The sequence below is a fragment of the Mus musculus genome, chromosome X (assembly GCF_000001635.26).
Source record: "Mus musculus strain C57BL/6J chromosome X, GRCm38.p6 C57BL/6J".
Classification (NCBI taxonomy): Eukaryota; Metazoa; Chordata; class Mammalia; order Rodentia; family Muridae; genus Mus; species Mus musculus.
The window spans coordinates 100,983,563-100,997,134 of NC_000086.7; the positions used below are offsets into that span (position 1 = coordinate 100,983,563).

The 13,572-nt window shown below is 36.1% G+C and overlaps 1 protein-coding gene across 2 annotated transcripts in view; it reads right to left on the minus strand.

Moving 5' to 3' along the window:
- The window catches only part of Tex11 (testis expressed gene 11), a 220,992-nt gene that overhangs the window by 144,915 nt on the left and 62,505 nt on the right, over window positions 1–13,572 (minus strand). For both annotated transcript variants that reach the window (NM_031384.2, NM_001167997.1), the window contains exon 10: window positions 2,131–2,185. In NM_031384.2, the coding sequence (NP_113561.2) occupies window positions 2,131–2,185 (55 nt within the window). The remainder of the gene's footprint in view (window positions 1–2,130; window positions 2,186–13,572) is intronic.

The window sequence follows — 13,572 nt, forward strand, 5'->3', positions numbered from 1 at the left end:
TGTATCCCCTTGATCTCCTTTTGTTGTCGAATTGCTCTGGCTAATACTTCAAGTACTATGTTGAAAAGGTAGGGAGAAAGTGGGCAGCCTTGTCTAGTCCCTGATTTTAGTGGGATTGCTTCCAGCTTCTCTCCATTTATTTTGATGTTGGCTACTGGTTTGCTGTAGATTGCTTTTATCATGTTTAGGTATGGGCCTTGAATTCCTGATCTTTCCAAAACTTTTATCATGAATGGGTGTTGGATCTTGTCAAATGCTTTTTCTGCATCTAACGAGATGATCATGTGGTTTTTGTCTTTGAGTTTGTTTATATAATGGATTACATTGATGGATTTTCGTATATTAAACCATCCCTGCATCCCTGGAATAAAACCTACTTGGTCAGGATGGATGATTGCTTTAATGTGTTCTTGGATTCGGTTAGCGAGAATTTTATTGAGGATTTTTGCATCAATATTCATAAGAGAAATTGGTCTGAAGTTCTCTTTGTTGGGTCTTTCTGTGGTTTAGGTATCAGAGTAATAGTGGCTTCATAAAATGAGTTGGGTAGAGTACCTTCTACTTCTATTTTGTGAAATAGTTTGTGCAGAACTGGAATTAGATCTTCTTTGAAGGTCTGATAGAACTCTGCACTAAACCCATCTGCTCCTGGGCTTTTTTTGGTTGGGAGACTATTAATAACTGCTTCTATTTCTTTAGGTGATATGGGACTGTTTAGATGATCAACTTGATCCTGATTCAACTTTGGTACCTGGTATCTGTCCAGAAATTTGTCCATTTCGTCCAGGTTTTCCAGTTTTGTTGAGTATAGCCTTTTGTAGAAGGATCTGATGGTGTTTTTGATTTCTTCAGGATCTGTTGTTATGTCTCCCTTTTCATTTCTGATTTTGTTAATTAGGATGAAATACTCAGTTCTAAATGATATCTTCATCAAAACCCTTCTTGTGGCTCAGAGAGCTATGAGGAACAGCCAGAGCGGATAAATGACTCCAAGGAAACTGTATCTTCCATATTCAACAGGACTGATGCATATACTGACTCACAGAGACTGTGACAGCATGCACAGGACTCTGTCCAGCTTCCCCCTTTCTTTCTCTCTCAAATAGGCAAACAAGTGTCAAAAAAACCCAATAATTTGAAAAACACATACATACATAAAAACAAAGTGAAAACACAAAAAATGTTCATGTGTGCATATACGCGCGCACACACACACACATACAAGCTGGACAGAGTCCCAATACTGAGATGGGGAAGTGTTCATGGGCTCTCACCCATAACTAAGATGCTTTTTGCAACTGACACCCACTTGTAAAGGAAAACTAGTTTTATCAATGAAGTCTCACTGGGGACATTAATCAATTTTAGGGTCGGTCCCATTACAAGCAATACAAGCAGTAGATAGTTTACACAAAATGAACTCCATATATTTGTAAACTTTTTGTCTCTTAATGCTTTGGGCATTATTTGTTGTACTGGCCTTTTTCTTGTATACTATGTTTCCAGTTTTGTGGGGTCTGTTAGTGTGTGTATGTGTGTGTGTACGTATACATGAACATTTTTTGTGTTTTCACTTTGTTATTTTTATGTATGTATGTATCTGTTTTTCAAATTATTGGGGTTTTTGACATTTGTTTGCCTATTTGAGAGAGAAAGACGGGGGAAGGGTATAGAGTTTGAGGGGGGATCTGGAAGGAGTTGAGACAGGGGAATCATTATTAGAATATACTGTATGAATATATTTTAAAATAAAAATTGTCTCCTATAAGCTCACATATGTGAACACTTGGCTATTAGTTGGTGCTTTTTGGGAAGGCTATGAAATCTTCTATCTTGGTGATTTAAAGAAAACATTAAACTTTAAACTATGCAATAATAAAAGCTATGATTTACAAAGTAAAACACTGTCCAAAATACTGTGTGTGTGTGTGTGTGTGTGTGTGTGTGTGTTAATTCACAAGTAGAATATGAACTTATGGGGTAAATTATATTGCTATATAAATTTTATGAAAATTAATGCACCAAAATATTAAACAATGTGCCCAATAGATAATCTATTCACTAATAAGAGTCATCTAACATAACTTTATATTTTATTATTCTACTTCTCTAATATTAAATGATACTTACCAGCATTTGTGGCTCAACAGAACGCCTATCCATCTTCCCAATTTCATAGCTTTGGCTAGCATCAAAAAAGAAAAATATGTGTGTAAATATACATTCACACTAAGGATTATATATTGTTTAGAAGATATGATATAATCATACTTTATTTTTTACTCACTAACACATAAAAGACATTTTTATAAAGCAATACTTTCTAACTGAAGAAAATCACAATTTCCTCAGGAGATAACCAACAAATCAACATTTTCTTAGGTTTTTATATTTTTATTTGAAAGATACATATTATCAGATGAAGTGAATGCTCTTATACACATCTAAAATGATCAAATGAACGTAATTAATACATGGATCACCTCAAATTCTTATCAGTTTAATGAGGAAAATTCAAAATCTTATTTTCTAGATGTTTTGAAATATATGACCAATTATTACTGTAGTTACCTAAATATACTATAAAACCCCAGAACTTGCTCAGACTATGTAATTATATTTTTCTACATGTTAAACAATTCTTCTGTATGTCTCTCTATCCCTGACTCTGGTAAACACTATTGTACTCTCAAATTCTATGTGACAAATCCACATTTTAATTATAGTCATGCTCTTCTATTTAGATAAATATGTGTCCTAGTTAGTTTTCTTGTCAACTTAATACAAGTTAGTCCTTTGAAAAGAGGGAAACGCAATTGAGAAAATGTCTCCCAGTAAATTGGCCATGGACAAGACTGTGAGGCATTTTCTTGATTAATGATTTATGCAAGAGGGCCACTGCACTGTGAGTGGTGTCACCCCTAGGCAGGTTGTCCTGGAACATGTAATAAAGGAGGCTGAACAAGGCATGAGGAGCAAGCCACTAAATAACATTCCTTCATGGCTTCAGCTTAAGTTCCTGCCTCCAGGTTCCTGCCTTGAGATCCTGCCTTGGCTTCCTTCAGTGATAGAATGTGGACAAATGTTTAAGGCTGCAAAAATATAAATTATATGTACATATATATTCATATTCAAGTACTATTTTACAGGAACAAACACATTAAGCATCATACAATAACCCAGTAAACCACTATCAGTCCTTCGTGCAGCTGAGTGAACTGAAAAAAGAGGAGTAGCTTCTAATATAGCCTAGATTTATATTCAGAATGAATAAAGTGATTGGAAACAAAGAAATTCAACTTTTGGTTCTCTTTATTTCTAACAGATTATATTCCATATGGGACACCCTGATAACCATAAATAATATGCTAATGAGTCTCAGGCTTTCGAAATCTGAAAGTCAAAAACACAAAGATTATTCACCATAAAATTTGTATTCCAAAAAAGTATGCCATATGTAAGTTCATTGCAGAAAACTGGAGATGGTCTTGAGGTTACTATTGCTGTGATAAATCACCATGACCAAAATCAATTGCAAAGGAAAGGGGTTATTTCACTCACTGTTACATGTAATGGCTCATCACCAAAACAGTGAGGGCAGGAACTTCAAGCAGGGCAGAAATCTGAAGGTAGGAGCTGATGCAGAGGCTACAGAGGGGTCTTGCTTACTGGCTTGCTCCTCATAGCTTCCTCAGCCTACTTTCTTATAGAAACCAGGATCACTAGCCCAGGGAAGGCACCACGTACAATGACCTGGACCCTCTGACACAATCATTAAGAAAATGGTCTTCACTTTGGTGTTCCTTCTTCTTAATCTCCATATGGTCTGTGGATTGTATTGTGGGTAATCTGAGTTTTTGGGCTAATATCCACTTATCAGTGAGTACATATCATGTGTGTTCTTTTGTGTCTGGGTTACCTCACTCAGGATGATATTTTCTAGTTCCATCCATTTGCCTTCAAATTTCATGAATTCATTGTTTTCATAGCCAAAATATCCAAAGAGGGGAGATAGAAACTGTACAGACTACCTCTGTTACCTCCTTCCAGCCTAGTAAGGCTGGCTGTGACCATCCGCCCCCCCTGCCGCACCCCCCTCCTTGAGCGGAGCCACCTGCTGTGCTGCTCCTTTGATGTGCCACTACCTGCCTGAGGCCCAACCTGTCTCAGGCCAAACCAGTTCTCTTCCAAGAATCTTTCGGAGTTAACACTGCGATCTTTGCATCTTTGCGAGTTCCCACTAAAAGACTAAACTATCTACTTCTAAGGAACTTGCTTGGCCAGGGACGGGCCTCCCCTTTTCTTTATAAAGCTTGTTTGCTGACACTAAAATTGAACCTTGAACAGAAAGCTTGTCTTGGTTCCGTCCTTATCTCTAGCGGGACACAACATACCTCCGGTTGATAGGCACGGCCCCCCAGTTGAGGGACAGGGAGGACCACCCACCAATCTCAAAATTTTTAACCCAGAAATGTTCCTGTCCCAAGAAAAAAACAGGGACAAAAAAGTGGAACCGAGACTGAAGGAAAGGCCATCCAGAGACCGCCCCACCTAGGGATCCATCCCATCTGCAGACACCAACCTCCCACACTCACTATTGCTGATGCCAAGCCAAAAACCATTTGCTGACAGGAACCTGGTATGGCTGTTCCCTGAGAGGTTCTACTAGCCCCTGATCAATACAGACACTCACACCCAACCATCGGACTGAGCCCAGGGACCCCAACAGAAGAGCTAGGGAAGGACTAAAGGAGCCAAAGGGGTTTGCAACTCCATAGAAAGAACAACAATATCAACCAACTAGACTCCCCCCCACCCCCAGGGCACCCAAGGACTAAACCACCAACCAAAAGTGCACATGGAGTGACCCATGGCTCCAGATATATATGTAGCAGAGAATAGCCTTATCTCAAATCAATGGGAGGGGAGTCCCTTGGTCCTGTGGAGGCTTGATCCCTGGCATAGGAGGATGCTACAATGGTGAGGCAGGAGTGAGTGAGTGGGTGAAGGATCACCCTCATAGTGGCAAAGTGGAGGGGGAAGATGGTGGATGGGATGGGAGTTTGTGGAGGGGCAACCAGGAAGGGGGATATCACTTGAAATATAAACAAATAAAATGATTAATAAAAATAAAAGAAAATTCAAACAGTAAAAAAGAAATTGAACATGTCACCCTTGTGGTAGCTTGAATAAAAATATTCCCCCACACACACAGACTCATATATGTTTGAAAATGTGTTCCCTTGGTGGTGGAGTTTCTCAGAAGGATTAGGTAGTGTGGCGTTGTTGGAGGAAAAGTGTCACTGGGATGGGCTTGGAGTCTTCAAGAGCCCAGGCCATTCCAAGTTGGATCCCTACTTGCAAATAAAGATGTTCTCAGTTATTACTACAGCACCACACCTGCCTGCCTGCTGCTGTGCCTTTTACCATGACAGCCATGGACTCTAATCCCCTGAAACTGAGAGACCTAAACTATTTCTACTATAAACTATGTGTACTATAAGTTGCCTTGATCATAGTGTCTCTTCAGAGCAACAGAAAAGTGACTAAGACAGAAGTTGGTACCAAGGAGTGGGCTATCTCTGTGACAGGCCTGATTATGGTGTTTTGTGGAGGAATGGGAAAGATTGAGATTTTGACCTAGGAAAATACTGTAAGCAAGGCTTAATGGCTTAATTCTGATAAGATTTAAAAAAAAAAAAAAAAGGCTTGGCATACTGTAGGGTCGACAACAATGTGGAGTGTGGAAAACCAGCTAAAGAGGTTCCAGAGGGAAAGAATGTTAAAACTGAGCTAAAGAACATTCCTGAGCTATTCTGTTATTTTCCTACATTCTTGCCAACATTTATTACCATTCCTATTGTTCACTTGCTTGATTGTTTTATGTTAGCCACTTTTACTGGGATAAGGTGGAATCTCAGAGTACTTGTAATTCTCATTTCCCTGATGGATAAGGATACTAAACACTAAATGTTTGTTGGCTACTTGTATGTTTTTCTTTTGGAAACTCAGTTAATTTCATGGGGTTAATTTAATGGTTAGCATTTTTTTATTGTTTGAATTCTTTGTGTATTCTAGATATTTATCTTTTATCAGATGAATAGCAAAGATATTTTCTTATTCTGGACTCTAAATTTTCACTCTGATGATAATTTCTTTTGTTATGAGGAATTTTTAAGTTGTAGGCAGCTTTCATATATTTGCATCCTGCCATGGCCTCCCTATATTCACTCTGCTAGTGTCCGGCTCTGAGTTAAAGCTGCTCAGTCACTTTTAATTTATTTTCTGTACTAGAAGGTGGACATGGGTCTCATTTCATTCTTGTCACACAAATATGCCACACAGGTGATTAACATCTAGAATATATAAAGAAATGCAAAATTTAAACATCAAAAAATAAATTTTAAAAATGGGCTAGTGAATTGAACAAAGCATACATGAGATTTATTCAGCCATAAAGGAGAATGAAATGTCAGTTACAGGAAAATAGATGGAAGTGGAGATAACCATGTTAAGTGAAACAACCCAGACTCAAGATGACAAATGTCACAGTGGACCCTAAGGGAGTGGAACATGAAAGGGGGATGAAAAGGGAATGATTTCAGAAAGGGAAAAGGAAGAGAGGGGGCTGGGAGAGAAAACAAGGGAAGAAAGAGTTAAGGAGAGTGGATATGGTCAAAGTATATGATATAGGTGACTGGAAATACATTTGTGAAACCTATCACTATGTTAAATCAAATGTGCTAATAAAAATTTGAACATACAAAGTTTTTTTAAAAAGAATTCTCAAAATAAATACAAAGTCCAATAAATCCGTGAAAAGGTGTTTAACATCTCTAACCATGAGAGAAATTCAAATTAAAATTGTTTGAGAGCATATCTCATTTCATCCTAGTCAGTCTGGTGGGCATAAAGAAAACTATAACATAAATCGAATTAAGTCAAAAGGACTGCTGGCAAGGTAGCTGAATTGGTAAAATGTTTTTCTTACAAGCCTTATGACCTGAATTTGATCCCCAAAATCCATAGTGGAAGGTGAAAACCAAATCCGCAAAGTTAACCTTTGACCTCCACATAAACTGTGTCATATATGCATCTTCAAACAGAACACTTACATACATAGACACATTAATTCATACATAGACAACAAATGCTGGCAAGGAGTGAGGAAAGAGGGATCTTTATACATTATTGGTGGGAATGTAAACTCACACAGCTACTTCTGAAGTCAGTCTTAAAGTTCCTTAAAAACTAAAAATTGGAACTACTATACAATTCAGCTAGACCACTCAGGGATATATGCCTGAAGAATTCTAAATTAACTTCTTGTGAAGATACATACACATCCATACTTAAAACCGCATTAATTTCAATAAGAAAAGAAACTAATCTCAATGTCCTCTAACAGATGAATGGATAAAAAAAATTAAGGTACATTAACACAATGGAATTTTAGTCAGTTAAAAAGAAAAAATAAATCCATGTTATTTGTAGGAAAATGCATGGAGCTGGAGGTCACTATTGTGCTAAATAAATGATACTCAGATACCTCATGTTGTCTGTCATACACAAAATCTAGATTTAAATTTGTGTGTATGTGTGTATGCATATATACATGTATGGGAATGGTTGAAAATAAAAAAGAGAACCTTGAGAGAAGAGGGACAGGGGAAGAATAAAAAAGAAATGGTAATGTAATTCCTTAACATGATAGTAGTGAGGACTCTCTGGGGAGGAAAGGGGCCAGCAAGAAAGGAATTGGAGAGTTATCTTCGTTTCATTTCCTGTCACTGTGATTAAAACCCTGACAAAAGTGACTTCAGGGAGAGCGTATCCAGCTTTCTGTTTAGGAGCACTGTCAATCATGGTGGGAGAATAAAGACAGCAGGAACTTGAAGCAATCGGAAAAACTGCAGTCACAATCAAGAAACAAAGAGATGCTCTTTTTCTACCATCATTCTAGGCCATCACCTTTGTGCATATGAATGTCATAGCCTGTGCTTTTATGGTGGTTTGAATGGTCCCCATAGGCACATATATTTGAATGCTCAGTCATCAGAGAATGGCACTACTTTGAAGGGATTAAGAGGTGTGGCCTTGTTGGGGTAGGTGTGGCCTGTTGAAGCTAGTGTCATTCTGACAGGGCGAACTTTGAGGTTTCAGAAGCTCAAACCAGGCCTAGTGGTTTTTTACCTCCTGCTGCCTGCAGAATGGGGGGTAAAACTCTCAGTTCTCTAAAATCTTGTCTGCCTACATGCCACCATGTACCCTGCCATGATGACAATGGACTAAACCTCTGAAACTGTAAGCAAGTCCCAATTAAATGTTTTATTTCATAAGAGTTACAGTGACCATGGTATCTCTTCACAGTAATAGAACACTGACTAACACAGCTCTCAAGATTATAATGATAAAGCATGGTTATACATGGTGATACATGGTTATCACTGAGGATCACAAGACTCAGGAAATTACTGTGAACTTCACAGACAGCTTCACCAATTGTAGAATGCTCAATTCTAGATTTGATGTGCAGCTCATAGATAGTAAAACCTAGAGATGGTTTTAAAAAAAAATTCTACTTCCATCCCAGTCTAGTTTCATTGTACTAATAACCTCAGTGAGCAGCATGGACCATTATGATCAAAATGAACATATATATATATATATATATATATATATATATATACAGAGAGAGAGAGATAAAATATGCAAATAAAAAGCTTCTGGGGCTGGAGAGATGAAGGACTGACTGCTCTCTAAGAGGACCCAGGTTCAATTCCCAGCACCCACAAGGCAACTCATAACTGTCTATAATCTGACACCCTTGACTCTCTCACACTGACACAAATGCAAGCAAAACACAAATGCACATGTAAAGAAAGAAAGAAAGAAAGAAAGAAAGAAAGAAAGAAAGAAATGTTTTTATTGGATATTTTATTTATTTACATTTCAAATGTTATCGCCTTTCCCTGTTTCCCCTCGGGAAATCCCCTTCTATGAGGGTGCTCCCCCCACCCACTCCCCCATCCACTCCTGCCTCCCCACCCTGGCATTCCCCTACACTGGGGCATCAAACTTTCCTAGCACCAAGGGCCTCTCCTCCCATTCATGTTTGACAAGGGCATCACCTGCTACATATTCGGCTGGGGCCATGGGTTCCTCCATGTATATACTCCTTCCTTGGTGGTTTAGTTCCTAGGAGCTCTAGGGGGTCTGGTTGGTTGATATTTTTGTTCTTCCTATGGAGTTACAAACCCCTTCAGCTCCTTCATTCTCTAACTTCTCCATGCTTAGTCCAATGAAATAAATGTTTAAAATTAAAAAATAAAAGCCACAATGGAGGTTAAAGACAGAGGAACTAAAGTATTATTAATCTTCAGATTACTTTCTCCTTTTAATTGGACCAGGATTCCTTGCCCAGAGAGCGGTCTCACCCAAAACTAAGATGGGTCTTTCTACCTAAATTAATGTTCAGATGTGCCCAGAGGCCCACCTCTAGGAGGTTATAGATTTCATCAAGTCAAAAATTAACACTAACCATCACAGAGACATGGGGTAAGGGAGTGACGATGAAAAGAAATGAGTAAGGACAAAGTATAATAAAATTCATCACTCTGTATACTTATTTAAGTGAGAAATAAAAAAACAAAACGATAGTAAAAGAGCAAAGGAAAGAAAAGGAATCACAAGACATTTAGGAAAGAACAAAGAAAACATCTACCAATACTAATAGCAATATTAAATATGCATTGATTAAATAATACATAATATCTCACAAATGTTCATATTACATTAAAATAAAAACAAAATCCAACTACATGTTATCTATAACATCCACAAAAATTTCAAAGCTACAAAGAAGGTGAAAGTAAATGGATAGAACAAAATGTTCCAAATAAAAACCATAAGAATAGTTGAGTGACTGTGGTAATATGAGACAGACTTCAAAACAAAACAAAATAATAGTCACTAGAGATAAAGAAGAATATTTTTAGACCCAGGCATGGTGGTGCAAACCTGTAATTTCAACACTTGGGAGAGTGAGGCAAAAGATCAGGAGTTCAAGGCCATCCTTCACTATATAGTTTTATTGTATTATTGAATTTATTTATATTTAATGGCCACCATATACTAAATGACACCATGTTTCAAAAAACGAAACAAAGGAGAGATATTTTATAGTAAGTACAAGCCACAAAAATACCTGAAAGAAAATCTGATAAAAAGGAAGAGAAAAGTATATTACTCAATAATAATTGAGATCTTTGATACTCTTCTTTCAATAGTGGATAGAAGTATAATTTACAACATATACAGGACACTTAACAATACTATAAACCTAATAAACTCAAAAAGCCATTTATAGCACAGACTACCAATATTCTGTTCAAATGAACATAGAAGGTATGTCAGAACAGAATATATGCTGGCCACACCAAAAAAATCACATTAGTTTTAAGAGAACTGTAACATAAAATATATTTTTAACATTAAATTAAGTTGAAGATAAACTACAAAAGGAAATTTTGTGAATTAGTAAATGTAAAAATTAAACAATATACAAGTGAAAACCCAATGGTTCAATTAATAAAATTAGAGGATGAATTAGAAAAATACCTTGAGTTGATTAGAAAAAAAAAACATAAAAAACAACTTATGGGATAATGCCTTCAGGAAAACATATAGATAGAAACCCCTATGCTTAAAAAGAATAGAGGTATCAAATCAACATTCAAAAAAAAATCTCTCCAAGGATAAGAGAGAAAGAGAAGCATCTAAAGTAAATACAGAAGAAACCATGAAGATTAGCATAGAAATGAAATAAAAACTGAAAAACAGTGGAGAGAATTAAGAAATCCAAAATCTGGTGCTTTCAAAAGATCAAATACATGACACAAAGCCGTTAATATTATTGAAAAGAAAAATAAGCAGAAAGTTTTAAATTATTAAAATCAGGAATGAAGGAACAGACACTATTGACACTTGGTTGGAGAAAGATTATCCTTAGAAAATTAAAGCTCTAACACCTGAGATGTGCACCCTAGAACAAATATCTTACTCTGGGAACATTTCTATTTCCTGATCTATGCAGAATTGAAGTTATTTAGATCGTTTATTTTCAAACATTTTATAAGCAAGCAAAGAATTTTTCAAAAAGTCTTACAAGAAAATACTAAGTAAGAAAATTATTTAAAGGATAACTTAAGAGAATGCACTTTTCAGGCAGGACTCAAGAGCTCTACAGAAAACGGTTCCTAAATTCCTAAACTAGACAATTCATAAGATTGTCTCTAGCTCTAAATTAATACGTTTATTAAATTATATTCTACATTTAAATTATTATTGCACAATTTGTGTTTCCACTAGATGGTGCTAATATGTTTCATTTTCCATTAAAATCAGTTTATATAATTATTTTTAAATTTAATAATTTGTCATAGCAATAGACAAATCTTTAATATTTTCAACATATTTCTCATTTTTTTCTTTGAGAATTCATACATGCATACAATATACTTTGATCATAATCACCCCTCACCTTTTCCCAGATACTTCTCCCATATCTCCTTCCCAAACTTCACAGTTTCTCCTTTGTGGGCGCGCGTGCGTACGTGCATATAAAATGTTAGGTTTCAGATTTTTACTTTGCAACCAACCTTAGTGGCAGTTATTTTGCCACCATCCCAGCCCTTCCTCTGCCCTATGCTTCAACTTCTTCCCCACTTAAAACCTCCACACCATTATTCCCCTTCCTCTCTTCATATAACTCATGTTCTACTATGTCCCTTCCCAAATTATACTGAATGAGGTAATAAACACCCAGAAAGGTGCACACTGTATGATGTTTCCCATAGCATCAAATCTTTAGATTTGTGTATTTAATGTAGAGTACCAGTAATAAGCCAGAAAATTAAAAAGGTACCACTAGGGGAAGGGTTAACTTGTAAAACTACTTTTGGACACTTATGTAATCCTCACTACACACATATGATATAGATGATATTGTACTTATTTTTTCAAGCTAAGACATTGTGACACATAATAATAGGATGAGTCAAAGTCAGCTGACAATTAGGATTTTTTCTGACATCTTTGCAATTTCTCCCAGCTCACACTACATTGAGATATATATGTGTGTGTGTGTGTGTGTGTGTGTGTGTGTGTGTGTGTGTATGTGTAATTATTTTTAAAGCCAAATTGTCAGTAACTTAGTTGAAAACAGTAAAATTTTAAAAATAACATTAATAAGCACTTAAAACTCACATATATTTTATTTAAGCTCATACTAGTGGACCACTAATTTTGTGCATACAACACATTTGTATTTTGTATTTTACTTACTTTTTTATAATAAGGACTCTAGACTCTCTGGTGGTATACATTTCATTTTTTTTTCCAGTATGCTGAAACTCAAATTCAGGGCCTTAGGCATGCATGGCAAGCCACATACCCAGCCCTTCTAGCATATGTAGCAACAGTAAAGAACAAGTAATGATAAATAAAAACACCTCAAAGAATGTACATATAAGAGCTATTTTTAAAACCATTATGGAAATTACATAATTTTGGTTCACTAAACCTGAGTACTATAAAATTTTAAATCAGCAATATAATTCTTGTTATTTTGCTTTTAAGTAATTTTATAGAAACTGATCTTAAATTTTGCAATCTCTTTTTTAATTTCTACAAGCAAAATTATTTTATTTATTTACTTATTCATTCATTCATTCATTCATTCATTTAACTAGTATTTAAGAAAGATCATATACCATACCACAACTGAGGTGGCATGGAACTCATTATGTAGCCCAGGCTTGCCTCAGCCTTCCAAATCCTGGGATCAGAAGTATAAGATACCATGCATGACTTACAAAAAGCTTTTTTTAAAGTTATGTTTATTACAGACTGGAGAGTAGACTCAGTAGCACTCACTATTAACAATTTTTATATTCCATTGCAGTTTCCCAAAAATAGTTATTTAAGCATCTTTTATATTTATTTGTGTGCATGTGGTGTGTGTGTGTGTGTGTGTGTGTGTGTGTGTGTGTGTGTAAGACATCAAAAGCAACAATGCGTATATGGAGGTCATAGAACAATTTGTAGGCTTTTGTTCTCTCCTTCCACCATGTAGGTTCCGGAGATGGAACTCAAGCTATCAGGCTTGGTGGCAAGTGCCTTTACCCACTGAGCCATATAACTGCTTGTCCCCCAGATAGCTTAAGTATGCCTATTAATATACATATACAAATAAATGTAAAAGATGCTTAAATAACTATTCTTGGAAAGCTGCCAAAAGAATATAAGTAAATTGTTAATAGTCAGTACCTATGATACTGTAGTGTAGAAAAATTGGCTTTCCATATTATGTAATAATATATATATAATTGCTATAATGAGCAAAAGAAACTTATTTAACAAAGCAAAAAATATGTAAACTTTATTTGACTATACCAGAAGAAAGAGTAATTGGTATAGTAAAAATAAAATCTTCTCCCAGATTTTATTTGCCATAATTAGAAAACTGAAGGTCTTTCCTGAGTCCAAAACTATAGACCCACACTAGAAGCT